The sequence below is a fragment of the Python bivittatus genome, unplaced genomic scaffold (assembly GCF_059951505.1).
Source record: "Python bivittatus isolate LINGU-HERP-01145 unplaced genomic scaffold, Pbiv_v1 ctg000070_np1212, whole genome shotgun sequence".
Lineage (NCBI taxonomy): Eukaryota > Metazoa > Chordata > Lepidosauria > Squamata > Pythonidae > Python > Python bivittatus.
Window position 1 is genome coordinate 45,283,074 of NW_028277034.1, and position 21,098 is coordinate 45,304,171.

Sequence of the window (21,098 nt, forward strand, 5' to 3'; positions counted from 1 at the left end):
TTTTCTAACATAAGGCAAGATCAAACTCTGGGCAACACATGGGTACACTGTTTTCTTGGCAACAATATGAAAAGTACCCCCCATTGTCTTCTTTCTTTTTTAAAAAAATCCCAATCTAACCTACAACCCATTGATTTTATGGTGGCCTTTCATCCAAATACAAATCAGATCCAATCCAGCTGAGTTGTCTCCTCCCAGCTACTTGATTTTTATTTATTACCCCAAGACAGAGGCTTAGTAACCTATTTAAATGAAAGCATTCATCACATCACCCTAGTGTCCTTCCAGTTCTATCTCTACATTATTGTCTGGAGCCTCTGCCTGGTAACTCACTTTCTCCTAATCCACGCTAGTGAGCTGTCCTTATCTGCTACCCAACTTTTTCTCATGGTTCTATATCCTTTGTTGCCACACGGAGAGCAAGATTGATGGGTGGGGCAAAATCCAAAAGGAGGTGGACACCCATTTGCTTTCATATCATCTCTTAGCACCTCTTTTTTTTCCTCTGTGTTTCTAACACTCTCTTCTCTGTCTCAAACACCCGGCTGCTAGGAAAAGGATAGGTAACTCTTTACTAGAAATCTGAAGAGATATTTAAAGATTTTAAAGTTAGGCCAAGGGTACAAGAAATTAACCCACAAAATTCATAATGCCATCCCAGTTTTACAGCACAAAAAGTGCTTTATGCCTCTTATACCAGTCAATAATGAGTACATTCTTTATTTCGGTCATAAACCAGTAAAAAATAATAACACTATAAAATTTATAGCCAGTAACTACATCAATCTAAACTGTAAGATATAAAAAGTAATGTAAGTATCAGAATTACTATCACAACCATCCAATATTATTACATACCAATATTAAGACTATGGAGAACAAAGAAGATGCAACACAAAATATAAAACAAAATGTGAATTAATATATCCCTAAGAAGCTGATTGTATCTGAGACCAAGGGCGGGGGGGGGGGGGACAAACGGTTTGCCTAAATTTGCTTCTATGTGTGTGTTTGGCAGCCCCACCCTGAGTTTTATCCCTGGCTTACACTGGAGTGTGATGTTGGTTATGAAATTGTTTGCATAATATGTTTTTATAATCTCAGTTCTTACAAACTCTCTTCCCACTATTTATTCAGTGACAGGACTCAGTTGTTGTTTTTCAGTTATTAAGTCCTAGTATATTTTCTTTTTGGACACATTTCATATGCATGTTTCATATGCAAAGCCGCTGGGGTTCTGCTGCAGTTCAATTGTTTTCTTTCCCACTTGAAACATTAACAAATATTGCCAGGTTTAATTTATACATGCAGCAGAGCTCCTAAATCACTGCAGCGTTTTGCACCCAGCCTTGTTCATCAAACTCCAAAATAATTTAGCAACTCCTTAATTAATTCCTAATTGACATCCTTGGGTCATTACGCTAACACTTTCATTTGGCTATGTACCAACAGACAGTGGCTTAGGGGCTATTTGATTTATGAGAATTCTCCTAGGATGCCCAATAAAACTTTTCTTTTCAAAAGTAAATTTTCTAGCCGTTGCTGCTGCCAATTGTTAAATTGATTAACATCCAAATTCTGAACAAATTTGCTTTAAAGTCCCCATTGATCTCAAAAGGAATTAATCTCAAGGAAAGGTACAACTATTAGTGACAATAAGCAGTGGGGAGCTATAATCAAATTTCCTGCTTTACTTTAAGCAATCTCATTCTATCCAACAGGGAATTCTATTTTATAGACTGCTGCAAAGGGAGTGGGGAGTGGGTGACCCTCCCTACCAGTGTCACTTTCCTCCTCTCAATTCCTATGCCATAAAAATATAAAGCCTCCCCTTGAGTAATACTCCTACTCTGATGACTTCATTGACACATCCACATAATTTTCTTAGTAACAATTCAGAATCAGTTCGCTACTGCTGTCTTCTGGGATGTTTTTAAAATTTCCCAGTCTAAGTTATAGCCATAGAATCTCCTGGTGTGTCTCCATCCAAGTATTAACCCGGTCCAACCCTGTTTATTTTTTGCAAGAAAGATCAGCTAGGTGCTGCCATGTGCTGTATTATTTATGGCATGGGATGAAATATACAGGTAACTGTGTCCACAAGTTGTTTTTGCCACTGATATCATCTTGATGTAAATGTCATTTTCAGGAGCTCAGGATTTCGATGTGTGGATATCAACCTAGCAGTGTGCTGAAAGTGTAAAGGGAACCATGCAGCCCTCCTCCCTCATTGTAAGGAATAAAGCTGGTAAGACAGGGAACAACCATTTCCAGGCTAGAAAGGACTATTATGTCAACACAGGTCAAGTGGGTCTCAAGGCCAGCAAAAAAAAAAAAAAGCAGGAAGAGGATGCCTAGAATTTAAGTCTGCAACACAAACCACGGAGGCTGATCTTCTGTATGTACAGTATGTGACTTATCCCTGTTTGTAATGAAGAAACTAATCTAACCTGGTCACATCTGTGAGCCTTTTGTCAAGTAAGTCAGTTCCTAATTAAGGAGGCAAAGCCAATTTTCAGCTATGCTTCTAGGAAACCTGACATCTATATGGCTTCACTGTATGTCCACACAGCCCTACAAAATAGGATTGTAGCACAGAGAAGTGATTCGCACGTAGCGTGAAGCATTCAAAAGGGGAACTGTGGTAGTGGATTGATTTGAGTGTGAGATATAAGCACAACTCTACTGTATTTCCCTAAGAGGAAAATTAATTTTTGTCCACATAGTTTTCCTTTAAAATGCGTGGGTATTGCTAAATTACTGAGAATATAATTATAGAGGCGGGAGAGTCTCTTTTTTTCTGTATAATCTTCCTTTGGGATGGGAGGGGGCCAGTGGTCTTAAATTCAGTGTCATCCTATTTTCAGTTAAATATGATCTGTCTTATTGCAATGGGCTTCAGAATTACATACCTTTGATAGACTGCAATCGGTGCTGCTGATAATGAACAAAGTTTGGATGAAACATTCTGATAATTTTTTTTGAACATTTTCATTTTTGAACAGTTGCAAAAATAATACAGTAATGTTCTGAACACTTCCTTGATTTTTTTTAACAAATGTTCCTAGAGAATATTCTATCAATAAGGTGGAGAATTTTGATCCAGTCTTAATATTATTTTAACACTGCTAAAGGAACCAGCAGATTTCATTTGCAATCCTCTCCTTAGTCTCCTTCCACCCTCCAGTATGAACTAGAAATACAATTTATTTCATATTAACTAACACTATTGGATAATTCTCCTTGTCTGGAGAATATCTGATGAAATACCTCCACCCTCAACACAACACCCATCCATGCAGGCTACCAGTAATGAAAGAAAGGATTATATTTAATGAATTTCAATGTTTCATATTAAAAAAGAAAAAGTTCATTTAGGACACTCTTTAAGGTATTTCCAAACAGAAAATACTCTTGATTAACCTCTCAGGAGTCTGAGTTTGTTAGGTCAGGATTCAAAAGCTTTAAAATGTTACATAGCATTTCAGAACCTCCTGATTTGTACGAAAGAACAAAACCTCTTCAATGAACACCTGGTAGAAGGCTAACCCAAAGACCTTAATTATTTCACCGGCATTTTACACCACCAGCTCATTATACAGTGTTATTAAATAGCCACAATGCCACAACATTAAACTTTAAAATGACAAAAAATGAGACCCATTTAATATTTTTATTATTATTTTCTAAATGGCACAGAGCAATAAAAAGCTTATATAAAAGTTCTGCAGACAAGTGAATACAGAGGATACAAATCTAGTACACGGACATGCTGACTTAAATCAGTTGCAATCTTCTACAGACCAATCTAGGGTGTGTTATGCTCAAATCCGAGTTATGTATGCGTAGCATTGTAATTTGTCTTTGATCTATTGGCTTAAAAGATCTTAAAATCACTGCAGTGAGAAGACATTAGCAATAAACTTTGCCAAGACCAAGATCCTTACTTTCTCCAAATGCCCAAAACAGTGAATCTGGAAATTAGGTGGACAATTGAGGAGGTTAAGACCTTTAAAAATATAGAGGTAGTTTTTCAAGCTTCTGGAACCCAAAATGCTCACATAGATTATGTATACCAAAAAGCACAGAGATCAGCATCAGCCCTCCAAGCTTATTATTTTCCCCAAGAAGAACAGTTTACACCCACTGTAATTAAGTGGTTTGCAGCTAAAACCTGAGCACAACTGCTATATGGGGCCCAGTTAGGACCATATAACCATGGCTACCCTAGATAAATTTTTAAGAAGCATCTTCCAGGTCACTTGCTGTGTCCCAAATGCAGTATTCTGGCAAGAAGTAGAACTTAGTAAACTTGAATCCAGTCTTTGCAGAAATATTTTTATGTACTACTCTACAACCCTGTTGGACTGGTCCACCTAATACTGGCAGATAATTTCAAATCTTCTTAGGAAAAAGCATTCCAAAGGAAACTGAGTTATTATGGCTTTTCCAATGATGCTATTTCATAATTAGGGCCAAATAAAACTAAATTAGCCTTAAGGTAAAGGATATTAGACACAGAAGGTCAAATAGAAACTGTTGTCCTCCCATGGGATATATTTTATAAATAATCACATTTTAGCTCCCAAACCAGCTTCATATTTATATCAAATTCCAATCCTTAAATTCAGGAGAGCTTTAACTTTGGCCTGTTTTAAAACCTTCCCCACAGCTGTTTTGGAAGGGAAATATAGGAAAATTCCTTTTGAAGCATAATATTATCTCTGTGGCCTAGGTATGATAGAAACCATGATCCATTGTCAATTTTATAGGGACATTCTTCACCAGTTACTATCCATCTTTTAATTAAATTTCTAGGGCATTCTAATAACTTCTATTTATACTATCTGTTGGAAGAGCGAGATAATTATCATTAAAAGTACCAAAATTTTGTTACATGATGTGTAAACTCTGCCCACAAATGGCCAATAACAGTTAACGCAGTTAGGTGCTAATTTTACTTATTTATTTTATGTTTGCTACACCTATTTAACCCAATTTACACACTTTACATATTACAGCCATCAGGATCATTAAGGAAATCCCCATTAGTCTTTTGATTCTCCATTATTCCTTTCTATACCCTACCTATATTTCTGCACCATACTATTATAGACATATCATTAATATTCAGTTTGAAATACCTGTAGTTTTTGGTAATTTATTGATTTTATATAATGACTTACCATTCCTATTTAGTCATTTTAGCATTATATATAGTTTTATATAATAGTTTACTTCTTACATAGATTTATATAGTTGAATTCATAGTTCATTTTGAAATCCTAATTTTATATATAAAAATGTCACATCAACTCTAACATTAACAAAACTGAGTTAATTAACCCAGGAATTGTATTTAGGCCCAAACAGACCATATCATCCAAGTCAACTTTTGTTGTTGTTGTTTAGTCGTTAAGTCGTGTCCGACTCTTCGTGACCCCATGAACCATATTGTGCCAGGCCTTCCTGTCCTTCACTGCCTCCCTGAGTTTGCTCAGTTTCATGCTCATTGCTTCAGTGATGCTATCTAACCATCTCATCCTCTGCCGTCCTCTTCTCCTTTTGCCTTCAATCTTTCCCAGCATCAGGGTCTTTTCCAAAGAGATCTCTCTTCGCATTAGGTGACCAAAATATCTGAGCTTGAGCTTCATTATCGATCCTTCCAATGAGCAATCAGGGTTGATTTCCTTTAAGATTGACTGGTTTGACCTCCTAGCAGTCCAGGGGACTCTCAAGAGTCTTCTCCAGCACCACAGTTCAAAGGCATCAATTCTTCGGCGCTCGGCCTTTTTTATGGTCCAGCTCTCACAGCCATACATTACTACTGGAAAAACCATAGCTTTGACTATGCGGATCTTTGTCGGCAAGGTGACGTCTCTGCTTTTTAATATGCTATCTAGGCTTGCCATAGCTTTCCTCCCAAGGAGCAAGCGTCTTTTAATTTCATGGCTGCAGTCTCCGTCTGCGGTGATCTTGGAGCCCAAATAAATGAAGTCTGTTACTGCTTCCATTTCTACCCCTTCTATTTGCCAGGAATTGATGGGTCCAGATGCCATGATCTTAGTTTTTTTAATGTTGAGTTTCAAGCCAGCTTTTGCACTCTCCTCTTTCACCCTCATCAAGAGGCTCTTTAGTTCTTCTTCACTTTCTGCCATTAGGGTGGTATCGTCCGCATATCTGAGGTTGTTGATGATTCTCCCTGCAATCTTAATTCCGGCTTGTGATTCTTCCAGCCTGGCATTTCTCATGATGTACTCTGCATATAGGTTAAATAAGCAGGGTGACAGTATACAGCCTTGTCGTACACCTTTCCCTATTTTGAACCAATCGGTTGTTCCATGACCGGTTCTAGCTGTTGCTTCTTGGCCCGCATACAGATTTCTCAGGAGACAGGTAAGGTGGTCTGGTATTCCCATCTCTTTAAGAATTTGCCACAGTTTGTTGTGATCCACACAATCAAAGGCGTTTGCATAGTCAATGAAGCAGAAGTAGATATTTTTCTGGAACTCTCGTGCTTTCTCCATGATCCAGCGAATGTTGGCGATTTGATCTCTAGTTCCTCTGCCTCTTCGAAACCCAGCTTGTACATCCGGTAGTTCTCGGTTCATGTATTGCTGAAGCCTAGCTTGTAGGATTTTGAGCATAACCTTGCTAGCATGTGAAATGAGTGCAATTGTGCGATAGTTTGAGCATTCTTTGGCGTTGCCCTTCTTTGGAATTGGAACGTAAACTGACCTTTTCCAATCCCGTGGCCACTGTTGCGTTTTCCAAACTTGCTGGCATATTGAGTGCAGCACTTTAACAGCATCATCTTTTAGTATTTTAAATAACTCAGCTGGAATACTGTCATCTCCACTAGCTTTGTTGTTAGCAATGCTTCCTAAGGCCCACTTGACTTCACTCTCTAGGATGTCTGGCTCAAGGTCAGTGATCACACCAGCGTGGACATCAGGGACATTAAGATCTTTCTTGTATAGTTCTTCTGTGTATTCTTGCCACCTCTTCTTAATCTCTTCTGCTTCTGTTAGGTCCCTGCCTTTTTTGTCCTTTATCATGCCCATCTTTGCACTAAACGTTCCTTTCATATCTCCAATTTTCTTGTAGAGATCTCTAGTCTTCCCCATTCTATTGTTTTCCTCGATTTCTTTGCATTGTTCATTTAAGAAGGCCTTCTTATCTCTCCTGGCTATTCTCTGGAAATCTGCATTCAGTTGCTTATCTCTTTCCCTTTCACCCTTGCTTTTCGCATTCCTTCTTTCCACAGCTATTTGTAAAGCCTCATCAGACAGCCATTTTGCTTTCTTGTATTTCTTTTTCTTTGGGATGGTTTTAGTTGCTGCCTCCTGTACAATGTTACGGACCTCCGTCCATAGTTCTTCAGGCACTCTGTCTACCAAATCTAATCCTCTAAATCTATTCATCACCTTCACTGTGTACTCACAAGGAATATGATCTAAGTCATACCTGAGTGGTCTAGTGGTTTTCCCTACATTCTTCAATTTAAGCCTAAATTTTGCAGTAAGAAGCTCATGATCTGAGCCACAGTCAGCTCCTGGTCTTGTTTTTGCTGTCTGTATAGAGCTTCTCCATCTTTGGCTGCAAAGTATATAATCAATCTGGTTTCGGTATTGACCATCTGGTGATGTCCATGTGTAGAGTCGTCTCTTGTGTTGTTGGAAAAGAGTGTTTGCTATGACTAGCTTGTTCTCTTGACAGAACTCTATTAGCCTTTGCCCTGCTTCATTTTGTACTCCAAGGCCAAACTTGCCTGTTATTCCGATTACTCCTTGACTTCCTACTTTAGCATTCCAATCCCCTATGATGAAAAGGACATCTTTTTGGTGCTAGTTCTAGAAGGTGTTGTAGGTCTTCATAGAAGCGGTCAACTTCAGCTTCTTCAGCATCAGTGGTTGGGGCATAGACTTGGATGACTGTGATATTGAATGGTTTGCCTTGGATACGCACTGAGATCATTCTGTCGTTTTTGAGGTTGTACCCCATTACTGCCTTTCCCACTCTCTTATTCACTATGAGTGCAACTCCATTTCTTCTAAGGGTTTCTTGCCCACAGTAGTAGATATAATGGTCACCCGAATTAAATTCACCCATTCCCGTCCATTTCAGTTCGCTGATTCCCAAGATGTCGACGTTCAATCTTGTCATCTCATGTTTGACCACATCCAGCTTGCCTTGGTTCATAGATCTTACATTCCAGGTACCTATACAATATTGTTCTTTACAGCATCGGACCTTCTTTTCGCTTCCAGATACATCCACAGCTGAACGTCCTTTCGGCTTTGGCCCAGCCGCTTCACTCTTTCTGGAGCTACTTGGAAATGCCCTCCGCTCTTCCCCAGTAGCATATTGGACACCTTCCGACCTGAGGGGCTCATCTTCCGGCATCATATCTTTTAGCCTTTTAACATTGTCCATGGGGTTTTCTTGGCAAGGATACTGGAGTGGGTTGCCATTTCCTTCTCCAGTGGACCACATTTTGTCAGAACTCTCTGTCATGACCTGTCCGTCTTGGGTGGCCCTGCACGGTATAGCTCATGGCTTCACTGAGTTACGCAAGCCCCTTCGCCACGACAAGGCAGTGATATCACTCAAGCTATTTACTGTTTTTCTGATGTCACTGATGGAGACTAACTCCTACACAGGTCCCACAAAAGTAGATTCTAGAATCTACATCTCTATGTTTTCTATGTATGCTTCTGTTTTCATTTCTTGCAACTGCACAAGAAGTATGAGTCTATGTGTCTTTGTGTGTGAGAAATGCCATTTCCAGAAGAGAAATGTGAAATGGCAGGGAGCAGGAAAGGAAGTGGTAGCCTCCTTTGTGATGGCTGAATTAAATACATGGTTGCTGATCACGTCATCTAGATTTTGTGCTACTGCCAAAGCAAGGTGAGTCACATGACAGGGGGTTGGGTCCTCTGTCCCACCTAAATAGGGACACAGAGTCCAACTCTATTACCCACAGACTGTGAGACTTTCTGGTACCTAGAACTAGAGATATTACATGCAAACTACAGCTAATTTTATTTTATCTTAATCTGTTTTGGGGAGAGAGCAACATTTTTTGCTTGAGAATATACTTACTAAGTTCCTATTGTATAAAACTGATACCTACTGTTATGCAGGCCAATTGTTCCAGTAATCCTTCCTCTGATAACTGAAATGTAAGCTCTTTAATTATACCTGAAGAGTTTTGAATTCTGAATTTGTTAAGAGATATATTTGAATAGCAGAGTAGAACCTCAGAACAGGAAAGGTTAAATTAATACTGCTTCTTTGTGTAAGTGCTCGATAGGCTTTTTACTGTATAAAAGCAGTAACCTACCATACAAAGCTGTCATGGTTATTACTCTTGTGGTTTCAAAACATTTAAGCTCCTAATTTATGTAGTGTAATAAACAGGCACCCCTTAGGCAGATCATGTTTGCTTTATCAAGCTAACTTTTAAGCATCCAGTATTGACACATTTCTGGAAACACTAAGAGACTCCAAATAAATATTTAGCGCATCTACATGGCACTTTTTTCACATTCAAAGTACTTTATAGTTAATTCCTCACAGAAGCCCTATACCAGAAAAAAAATTGCCCTGGGTCCTTCCTCATCTCCAAGTAGTAATCAGAAAAGCTAGAGCAATTTCACAGATATCAGTTCATGTTAACCAGAACTGTGTACTTTTTAAGCCCCTGAATACAGTTTCTTCATTATTTACTAAGTACCGAAGATGTGATGAGACCCAGTTTGGTGTAACAGTTAAGGCATTGGACTAAGCGTGGGGTGATGACATGTTCGTTAAGCACAAAAGCCAGCTGGGTGACTTTTGGCCAGTCACTCTCTCTCAGACCTTGGAAGGAAGCAATGGCAAGAAAGTTCTGAAAGGTATTTCAGAAAACTGCACAGACACCTAGAGTCAAAAATGACTCAAAAAAACAAAGAAAACAACAAAAACAAAGAACTGGAGGAATCTTACTTACACAAGGCTATAAACTAAAGTGATGATATAGAATGAATGAAAGAAAATGATATAAAAACATTGATGGTGAAAATTAAAGAAAGGCTAGGAGGAAAAAATTAAGGAAAAACAAAACAGAAAGATATTATTCAGGTTGTCCCTTCTATGTTCATCTCGTAGGCAATAGGTACTAAAACTATCTGAAAAATCAATAACCCTTCAGTTTCTGGACAATTAAGATTCTACTTTATATATAAAAAGAAAGCAAAAAAAGTTGTGAGAATTAGTCTCACAAAGGGAAAAATGCTTGATTTTCAGCAATAACAACATTATGAATGGTGTTAAGCAAGAAATAACCATCTGGGGAAAATGACACTGTCTTTGCCAACTGTCTAAATAATCTGAACCATTCTGAACTAGATATACTTGAAAGCAATTTAAATTACATATATCTCTTCTTCTTCTTCTTTTCTTCTTCTTTTCTCCTCTTAAGAATTATCTTTACTACTCATTTCCTTAAAAAGTATCCAAAATAAAAGCTCATGCAACAAAAATAGTGTTTAAGCCATTGTATTTTCTCCTGGCTTACCAGATTGTCGATGTTGCTGATCCTCTAGGAATTCCAAATCAAGCATAAGGTCATCTTCATCCAGGTCACAGGAGCCCAAATTATTCAATACATCCTGTAATATGCCCATCAAAAGGGTATGTTAAGGAGGAAGAGAACAAAAAGATCAAGAAGAGTAGCAACACAGAAAACAACATAATGGATTTGCTGGAAGTAATATGAATTGAGTGAAGAACTGCTTAAACACCAGCAACCAGGCACAGACATGGAGAACATACAGTATATAAATTAAAATGGACAACAAAAGGAATATTTTCAACATTGCCCCATCAACATGTATTAAGTAAAGATACATGGAGTATTTAACAGACTCCTCCGATGCAAAAACAACCCCACTAGAACAGGGGGAAAAATCCATCTGGTTCTACACTCTTTACCAGTGATAAATTTATATTTGGGACCTCCAAATTGCACTGTTTTGAAGTTCAGAAAGGGTCGTGTGGGTTATAGAGTCTAATCTTCATTTTGATCCAAAAATTTATTCTCTGGGAATATAGGTATAACTAGATATCTCAACTGCTTATGGGTCATACAACTATGACAAAGAAAGCATCATCTGTACAATTTAATCTGGATGAGAATATTAGTTAATCAATGATAGAAAATATTCAAGGATAATTTCAGTCACAAACCAATGAACTGAAAAATATTCGGGGAAGAAGGAACTGACAATTAATGTGACAGAAAGTATCCTGAATTCTTTATTTCTGACCCTGGTGTCTGGAAACCTTATCAGTGGAACCCAGAGCCCAGAAAGTAACATAAAATGAATGATGTGTCACAAATTCCTTGTTTGTTCTTAGAATGACTTCTGCACTGGGCCACACATTTTTTTTAAAGAAGACCTTGTACAGAAGTTCCAGATACTGGGATATTATATTCCACTGTAAATCTCCAGCATCTGAGACAATATAGTATACTGATGTATTGCGTTTGATACAAGAATATGTTATGATTTGCATGAGAAGATGGGATGATCTTGAATTATCCGCTCATAAGTACCCACCAAACATGAGATAGAACCATTAAATAAATATTAGACTAGGAGGAATATGAAAGGAGAGTTCATATGAAGCCAAGGTATCTGAAACTAACTCCTTTCTTTCTTGCACATTATTCTGATAAAACTGTTAAGCAAATACTTCATAAGCCTTGATGTAGAAATGTGTTAATTACTTGAGTATGTGAAAGTTATGTTATGCTAAATTAACTGTGTAATCTGTTAATTTGATTTTTGCTGTTTTAACTTGTGATATCATTGTCTAAATAAATATCATTTCTTCTTGCTCAGAGAACTTAAATACTGTGAGTTTGAGACCCCTAAGCTTAGTCTCAAGGCCAGTGGGACAGGATACTTTAAAACTCTTAAGTGAGTCTAGTAAAGTGTTAAGCTAATGGTTTAGATGGATATTAAGATGATTTTATATGATTTTATTACTTGTATAAAAAACTCAAAAACACCTTCATTCATAACAATTAACTATTCTAATTCGGACAACTGTTGTACCTATCTTTTAAAAAATTACTATTATTAAGGCTATCCATAGATTCAACTGGGCTGCCATGCAAAAATCTGGACAGCCCCAAGATGGGACCAAAGAGACACAGAAAACTCTGCGTCATGTGGAATTTGGGGAATCCAGATATAGTAGCTCTCATTACAACAATATTTTTATTTCCATCTGTTAACGTGATATATTAGTTTTAACAGAGTGTGTACATGTGTGTGTAGTTTTTAAACACTGTATGTAAAGTTTTAATTTAAAATCTCCCCATTAAACATTCTATCAGTTAGGAAAGAAGAAAGGAAAAAGACATTTCTCATCACTAGTCCAAAGAAATGCTGACAGCTGAATGCCGACATGTTCTCCTCCTTTTTTTCCCCCTCAAAGGTTTAATTACTGCTTGCAGAAAAATGTTTCAGCAAAAGGCCTTAATAAAACTCTCCATTTATTTTGAAATAGCCCCTTAGATATTCTAAAATACAGCTTCCTTCTTTTCCTAAGCATGCTGATTTTAATTCTTGCTGTACATGTAAAATGAAGCTAAAACAGGCTCTGTACTGGGACACTTCTCTTATGCTAAAGTGTGGGCCATGCCACCAAGCAATACAGATAAATACTCTGTAGTGGATTTAGGCACCTGCAAGGTGGCTGATAACTAACTATTTTATAACTCTAAAAGCCAGTTCTTCTCCTAAGGGATGGGGGGAGTACACACTCTAGGCTGGGAGAATCACCTTTAAGTTTCTTTTCCCTCAGTCTAAGTTGGTTGTAGATCCTGGAAGCAAGAACATCAGGTTTGCCACTGGGATTCAAAATATCTGCCCAAAAGCCCTGGGAGAACTGGAACTAGCAAAGTAAACTTGTCAAGGAAAGTGTAGATAGGAGTGTCTTGGACATTTTATTTATTTTCAGTGCTGCTTTAACTCAGCTGGATGGGGGTTTTTTGGTTTGTTTTTTGTTTGTTTGTTTTGGTCTCCAATTCTGTATACTAGTACTCCCCATTCAAAAACCTCTTTGTCCTGATCACCTAATTAAAACAGATAATTTGAGCCATTTATTTAAAATTTAGTCCTAAAAAAGGGAGATGTCCTGTGCTTCCTCATCCTAGTTCCAAATGAAAGGGGACATCTTTCCTTCCACAGAGGGTAACAACTTAGCTTCAGGCCCAGGACTGAATTCTTTCTATACCTTGTCTATATTATTCTCTAAGCCCACTTTTCTTTTCCATTTCTTTTCACCATAGTGAAGATTTAAAGAAAACCTCTATTTATCTATTTTTTTGTAACAACTTTGGTTCCATCAGAATGACTAGGCCTGCAAATATAGAAGTCTACAAAGCCACTTGCTAGCTCCATTTGGACACACGGTTGTACTATTCTTTAGCAACCATTTTTGAATTTATAACCCCAGAATTGGGCAACTAGAGGGAGGTGAACATTTTTTTTAATTATTATCATCTTCATTCTGAAATAAAATAACTACTTATGCTTTTTTTTCATTTTCTCTTCAAATCTATCATTTCATCCCAGTAGCCATCCTAGGGAAGACAAAATATGAAAAGCAAAATATGAAGAGCTAGAATTTACCTAGAGATTTAACACTATTTCTCACAGATTAAATACCGATCATAGCTTCTTATCATATTACATACATCTGTTAGTTTCTTAATATGGTATTTCCATCAACATAACTATTGCTTCATTAATGACTGCTATACAGTCCTAATTCTTTCATGTCTTTTTCATATTTCCCTCTTTATCTTCTCTCCTCTCTCTTCCCAACAACTACTATGTGCAGCTATAGTAACCGCCATATTACTCAGGATTATCCTCCAGAATCTAAGAAGGTGGACTGTGATTCCCATAAATTTGCCTTTACAATCCCTTCATCATTTCAGGAATAGTATGCCAGTTCATTTGCTACAGGCACGGGCATCAGCAGGAGGGGGCAAGTAGGCTAATGTTTACACATGCATGACTATGTTGGCATACAAGTGCCATAATTTATATACCAGTAGCAGACATCAAGATGCAAGGTCACATGGGAGACATTTGGGTGATGTCACGACACACCCATCACCATTTTGTTACCTCTATGGCTTACTGGCTGCTGGCTTGAGGGTGAATGCCCAAACCAAGTGACTTTTCTTGAGCGTGCAGAAAAAAACAATCTCTTAACTTTGGACTTATTCTCCACTTCAGTAGCAGCAATTAGCAATTTTTCTGAGGTGTACAGATCTTGTTCCTATGCCCACATGTATTCATTTATATTCACATACGTGAATCAACATTTCTGAACAGCTTTTTTTTCCCCCAGGACAAAGGCTGCAAAATTAGCTTTCTTCTTTTTGGGTCTAATTATATATATGATCAGGCTCAAAGCATGATGGCTAATGCAAATAGTATTAAAAAGGCAATATTGTAAGTGCAAATACACAAGAATAAGTTCCTATGTATGTGCTAATTTGCTGCAAATTCCACATCTCCCTCTAGAGAAGTTTCTTCACTCGGTTTATAAATGTATCCCTATTTCCATGCTGCCTTATTGCGTTAACTCCTGCCTGCTTTAAATAGATCTATATCTTCATGGAATTGCAAGTAATTAAAAGAGCCACCAGCAGCATTGTCCTATGGATATGCACAATTGGTTCCCTCTTCTGGCAGTGTGAGAGTAGGAAAAGGAGATGGAGAAAAGAAAGAAAGGAAATAGCAAAAGACAATGGATTCTAATTATTATTTTTAGGCACCAGTTTTGGAGTTTGCAACTAGAATATTGGGGTTGCTTTATCAAAGCAAAGTAAGAACAGAAGAGAACAAAATACCATCCAATAGGTTTCACCCAGCTGTAGGATTCTACCTGTTGAGTTGTGGTCTCTCCCAACATCCCAATGTATCCAAATGCAGAACTCTGTTGGTACTACCTATGTATAAGCTTCTAGCACTTTCTTAGAACTCATTCAAACATTCAAAGATAATTCCTTAAGTTTGACTCAGCCATTTATGTCAGCCCTTTCTTGTTTATTATAGCTAATACACAAATTATTTCTTGTCTCTTCTTATGAACCAATGTTCTCTTATTCAGATGATGCCAATTACTATCCAATTACAGCAATATTGTTACAAAATCTTGACTAATGCTTATGACATTATGCATTCTGACTGTGAACATCATAATGAATCTACATCCCATTAATACCAGATGTTTATTAACAAATTCTTAGGCTTCTACTGTGTCTGGCTCCTTGTTTCACAGTTAATTTTGGCTACGCTCATAATTAAAGTTGCCATCCTCCAGCATAAATAATCTGTATTGTTATGCCATTGTTTTGTCAGACGTCAACTGTTGCTTTACAACTGTAATCAATACAATTCAATTTATGATAATCTTAATGATCCACTGAGGGTTTTGTTCAGAAAATACTGCTGAGAGATCGATTTAAAATATGCTTAAAATATGGATGTCACTTTTCTTCTTGACAACAACTTTTCGGAATAAGAACAATTTAAGTACAATATATTATATACATTTTTATATGTATATAAAAATAAATAAATAGCAGGGGAAAAGAACACAAGAAGCTTATTCCCTCAGGAGTTGCATTTGATCTGAACTCTCTGCAACTTCAGAAAAGAAACTAAGGTCTTTCTTCTTAGGCATGTGTTCTGAGTTGCTCTATTGTGATTCTAGCTGTAAATTGTGCTTTTACAAAGTTTATGTCCTATAGAGCAGGGTTCCTCAACCTTGGCAACTTTAAGATGGGTGGACTTCAACTCCCAGAATTCCCCAGCCAGCCTTAAAGTTGCCAAGGTTGATGAACCCTGCTGTAGAGGGTAATCCATCATCTGAGCATGAATTAAAATGTGAGAAGGTGATGATGGTTTTAAATGTGGTTGTTTGTGTGCTTATTTCATTTCATTTCATTTCAGTAATTTTGCCTACAGAACACACCAACAAAGAACTCCAATGCATATGTACAACAGAAAGAACTTCAATAAATGACAGAAATATTTTAGAGAATTAATGTTACCATTAAAAGGACAAAAACATTTGTAACTACAATTAAAGATTTTCACTAAACCTAGGGTCAGAAAAGAACCCAGCAACATTAAAAATGGATAAACCCTCTATAGCAATGTTAATTTCAAGTATTGTAACTAAGTAATTCATAGGAATAATAAAAGACTTCCCCTTAACTTTTTCACAGTCTTCAGAAAAAATAAAATTTCATGACAACTAGAAATAGGAGGAAGACCTATAACCACTGATTTTACTGCTGCCATACCAAGAATTTCTGTGCATTTAACGTACAGAATATTCTGTGCGTTTCTTAAATACTATAGACTGCCTTTCACTATGTAATAAGGTTGATTGACTGACAATGGGGCAGATTTATATATTTGACTTTCAAAAATATCATCAATAATCATGTATTCTGGTGATATATATAAAGTTTTGGTGGTAATCAAATTTGTTTTGGCAACTATATTTTTTTATGGCCTGTAAAATGACAAAAAAGTTGTTGTTTTACAAATCTTATGCTTGTTCCTTGGCCAGTTTAGAGCGCTGGAAGGGCTTTAATTGCAATTATTTTCTGAAATTTTTTATTAGCTCAATATTCCATTTTTTTTATTACTTCAGGATGTATTGCCCAACTCAAATTTCCCAAAATTGTTCTTTCAGCACATTTTTGTATTTCATATAGTTACTAATAAGCTATCTTAAGAAAATGGTACCCTGTGAATGTCACATGAGTTGAGTTACAGCCTCAACCAATCCATAGAGGGCTTGGTTCCAGATGGAATTGGATTCCTCTATGGACTGGTTGAGGCTGATTCCAGATGGAAGCTCTAACGGAACTCCACTTAGATATTCCCCTTTTACCCTTCTGCTACCTGGATATTCTTAAGATGAGTGGACTTCAACTCCAAGAATTAAAGTTATATAACAATTCATAACTTGTTCTGAAAATTCATCTGGGCACCCTGTTACATCAAGATCAAGTCAATCTCTGGAATAATGTGAGATATGGCCCAGCAAGGCTGCAGTAGCATGGCAACTGTTTCTTTTACCTGCATAAGGGATCCTTTAGTTCAAACCTGTATATGTTGAAGAAAAAGAAAGGCTATCACAATAGTATTATAAATACACAGTTTTAATATTAGATTAAAAGACTTTAATCACTCATTTCTTATATATTAACAACAGAATGATAGACAAGTGTGCATTTTGAAGCACACTATTTACGGAATTACCATCAGCACTGCTAACTAGATCTTATCCTTCAAATATGAGCATATTACAAAAACTGAAGTAAACTGATATTATAATTTATATAATCTACTTATTTTACTGCGGTATGCCCTTAAAGTCAGAAGGTAATTCATCAAACTCATTGATGAAAGGTCAAAGAAAGCAGTAAATGCAGAACTGTGTGTGTGAGCACGTACACTTATTATATTTCCTGAATAAATGCTGCAACATTAGACGGCAGGTCCTTTAACTGAAATCACGAAACAGTGAAATTCCAAATCTAACTAAGAGCAAAACACACGTAGTTTTGGGCTGGGCTTGCCCTTGGGAAGCACCCAAGCTCCAAAAGGAAACCTGTTGCTTTCACTTGTTTAGCAGGTTGAGTGGTAGCTCATGCTGACCACAGGCCACCTATCATGCAATTTGCAGGAAAATCATCCTCCTGGGATTACTGTTGCAAACAAGTTAAAATGTTTTTAAAATCATGCCTTTAAATTATTTTTTCTGCCTCAAGTTTTGTTTCCCTGGAACACAGCCAATTTCAAACCGTTATGGAATATTCCAGGGGGATAAGGTATTTCCCATCATTTCACACTTCCCTTTTTTAATATTGATAACAATCCTAACACTTTCTCCTATGAGGTCAACTGCCATTTTGACCATGAATATGAAAGTGTTTTTGCACAGTAGTTATCACATTGTGCTTCTGGAATCCTTGTAGTTCCTGGGGGTATACTGAAGTTCGTCCATGATAATATCAGTATGTAAAATGTACTGTAGTTTATCCATGTGCACTGAACTTCCCCTTAAAATATTGACCATATTCACATAATTAGTAAAGAACAATTGTTAGGAGTTTTATATGAAGGATGAATTCAGACTACTACTCAGTGGCACCAAAGAGAATTTTCTGTTTGTCTTGGTTGCTACTTAGTGGCCCTCCAGATTTTTGCAGCTCAGCTATGATAGTCCTACAATGGCTTTAGCTGTTGAATCAGAGCCTCAGATCCACTGAGTTCAAAGGGGCTTAATCTCATGAAATTGAATATGAGGCTTGTGCATGTTTCAAAAAGGATTTGAAAGGCAAGCATAGCAACTCTCTATTTTTTTTATTAAATAGCCCCTCTTTGGTATGAGTCTAAAAAAAGGTTGCTTCAGAAGTTCCCTCAAAGAGAAGTCTGAAGAATAATGGGTTACCTTAATGAATAGCTCAGATATGTTGTGCCTGGATAAAGCAGTTCTTCCAAATTATATTTGAAGCATGCAAAGCCCTGGTGGATATTTCTTCCTCTGATATCAGTGGGACAAAAAAGGTTTACTTTGGTCAAACTGTGATCCATATATCTATAACTGGAAGATGTCCACATTAATTACATGGATTCAAATTCCCTTTAAAGAGTTTTATAAATACATATAAGCAATCTAGATACCTTGAACTTTTTCCAGTATTCTGGAAAGGACTGCTTTCCATCAATGCAATTCAACTTTGGCCATTTCTGGGCCTTATTTAACTGATTTGTAAAATTAATTTAAAATGGCAGGAATTTGCTTGGTGAATTTATTAACCTACTGTATAGCTATCATCAAAATCACCATCACTGAATAGGCTTTGGAAATAGTTCTGCTGTAAGAATTCCGTGCCCATCACAACAAAGACCTTCTTGCCCATTTCCCTCAGAAAAAAACTATTTTGCTTTGGGGGAAAGCACTTTATTTTTATACTGAATGAAAAACATTCCAGAAGCATTTTGGGGTGGAGAGGAGACACACTATTTATCACCATTAAGTCTGAATTTATGTCTTATTGAAAATACTTTTTTGGCTGAAACTATCAACCACCGATGACAGTCTTTTTATTGTCTCAGGGCAGATTAGAACTGACAAGCATGTCACAAACTTGTTTGTGTGATTTAAAAAAAAAATAATAATAACAGTGACAAATTGAGTTAGCTAAACTGTCCATAGTAATTTATTTCATGAACTTGCTACTGTACCTTTCTTATTTCATGTCAACTGATTGTCATAAAGTTTATCATTAACCAACAGATCAAGGCATAACTTTTGTTTTTCTTTCGTTCTTGTTCTCTCTCTCTCTCTCTCTCTCTCCCCCCTCCCTCCCTCCCTCCCTCTCTCCCCCCTCTCTCTCCCCCTCCCTCCCTCCCTCTCTCTCCATCACTGTCCCCTTACATCAAACACATATTCTGCTGATCCTGCACAGCTACCCTGCAAGCCTAGGAAACGTTAAGGCTTCTTTAAGGAGCAGCCAACAGATACACCAAGGATTTAAAGCCCACTTGCCCATTTCAAATCTGAATTCTACACATCTCTAGTTCAAATGATGGCAACTACAACACCCCATGAGATCATCTAGTTGAGTATAGGAGGATGAGACTTGAAGGTGCAGAGGTGTTCACAAGAGGAATATTAAAGGTTTTAGCCTTTACATATTTGTTTAAATGCCTGAAGATATTTATGGACTCATTAGAAAATTGGATACAACTCTATTACTTTTGTTCCCACTTATTGTTTTCAAAGTCTTTATGCAAACAAACATGATCACAAATCTACTTGTATTGACCCGTTGCTGGTAGCTTTCTTTCTTGCTGAGGAGAAACTTTTCCCACTGAAATAGTATTTGTTGGTTGGATTTAAAAGCTATTCTTTATGCCTCCAGACTGGCAAAACACATTTTGTTTCAGGATGAGCAACAAATGGTGGTCCTCCATGCCAAGTTAAAAGCAGCATATTAAGCATTACCTGAGGGACCATCTCACCCCCATTATATCTACCCGTCCCACCTGACCAGGCAGAGAGGGTATGCTGCAGACCCCATCAATGAAAGAATGTCGACTGGCAGGGTCCAGAAAGAGAGCCTTCTCTGCCGTGGCCCCCGCCCTATGGAATACTGTTCCCCCAGAGGTGAGGCAGGCCCCAGCTCTCTTGTCCTTCCAGAAAGCAGTCAAGACCTGGCTCTGCCAACTGGCATGGGGCGAAAAAGGGGCAACCAACCCTGTGGGTGGCTAGCACCTTGAAGATGCTCCCATATGTTAACATCTTACTGAAGATCAACATCTTGGAAGATATTATTTGCATATGTGTTTGGTTTTATTCTATTTTTACTGTATTTTATATTGTTTTTTTAACTGTATTTTAATTAATATTTACTTTGGTCACCTAATGCAAAGAGAGATCTCTTTGGAGAAGACCCTGATGCTGGGAAAGATTGAAGGCAAAAGGAGAAGAGGACGGCAGAGGATGAGATGGTTAGATAGCATCACTGAAGCAATGAGCATGAAACTGAGCAAACTCAGGGAGGCAGTGAAGGACAGGAAGGCCTGCCGCAATATGGTTCATGGGGTCACGAAGAGTTGGACACGACTTAACGACTGAACAACAATTGTTGTTTTATTGTGAACCGCCCAGAGTCACTTTTTCATGAGATGGGTGGTATCTAAATTTGGAATAAAAATAAATAAAAATTAATTAATTAATTAAGGCAAGTTATTTTGTCATCTGAGCAGAAAACCTTCCAAATATGTCCCCCTCCATTTCTGCCTTATGCTTACTTGCCTGTTTATTCATTATGCTTGTAGAACACTTCCCATCATTAACAAATCCCAAAGCAGGACTACTAAAATAAATTAGGGCTGCAATCATATACCCACTTCCTTACATGAATAGAGGAATGAATAAATTGAAAGGGAGTAAGGAGGTAAAAAAGTTTTGTATGTAACAAACACATT

At 37.4% G+C, this 21,098-nt stretch overlaps 1 protein-coding gene across 4 annotated transcripts in view; it reads right to left on the reverse strand.

Annotated features, from left to right (window-relative positions):
* The window catches only part of CCSER1 (coiled-coil serine rich protein 1), a 738,752-nt gene that overhangs the window by 575,533 nt on the left and 142,121 nt on the right, over positions 1-21,098 (reverse strand). For all 4 annotated transcript variants that reach the window (XM_088133054.1, XM_088133055.1, XM_088133056.1 and 1 more), the window contains exon 4: positions 10,562-10,655. In XM_088133054.1, the coding sequence (XP_087989180.1) occupies positions 10,562-10,655 (94 nt within the window). The remainder of the gene's footprint in view (positions 1-10,561; positions 10,656-21,098) is intronic.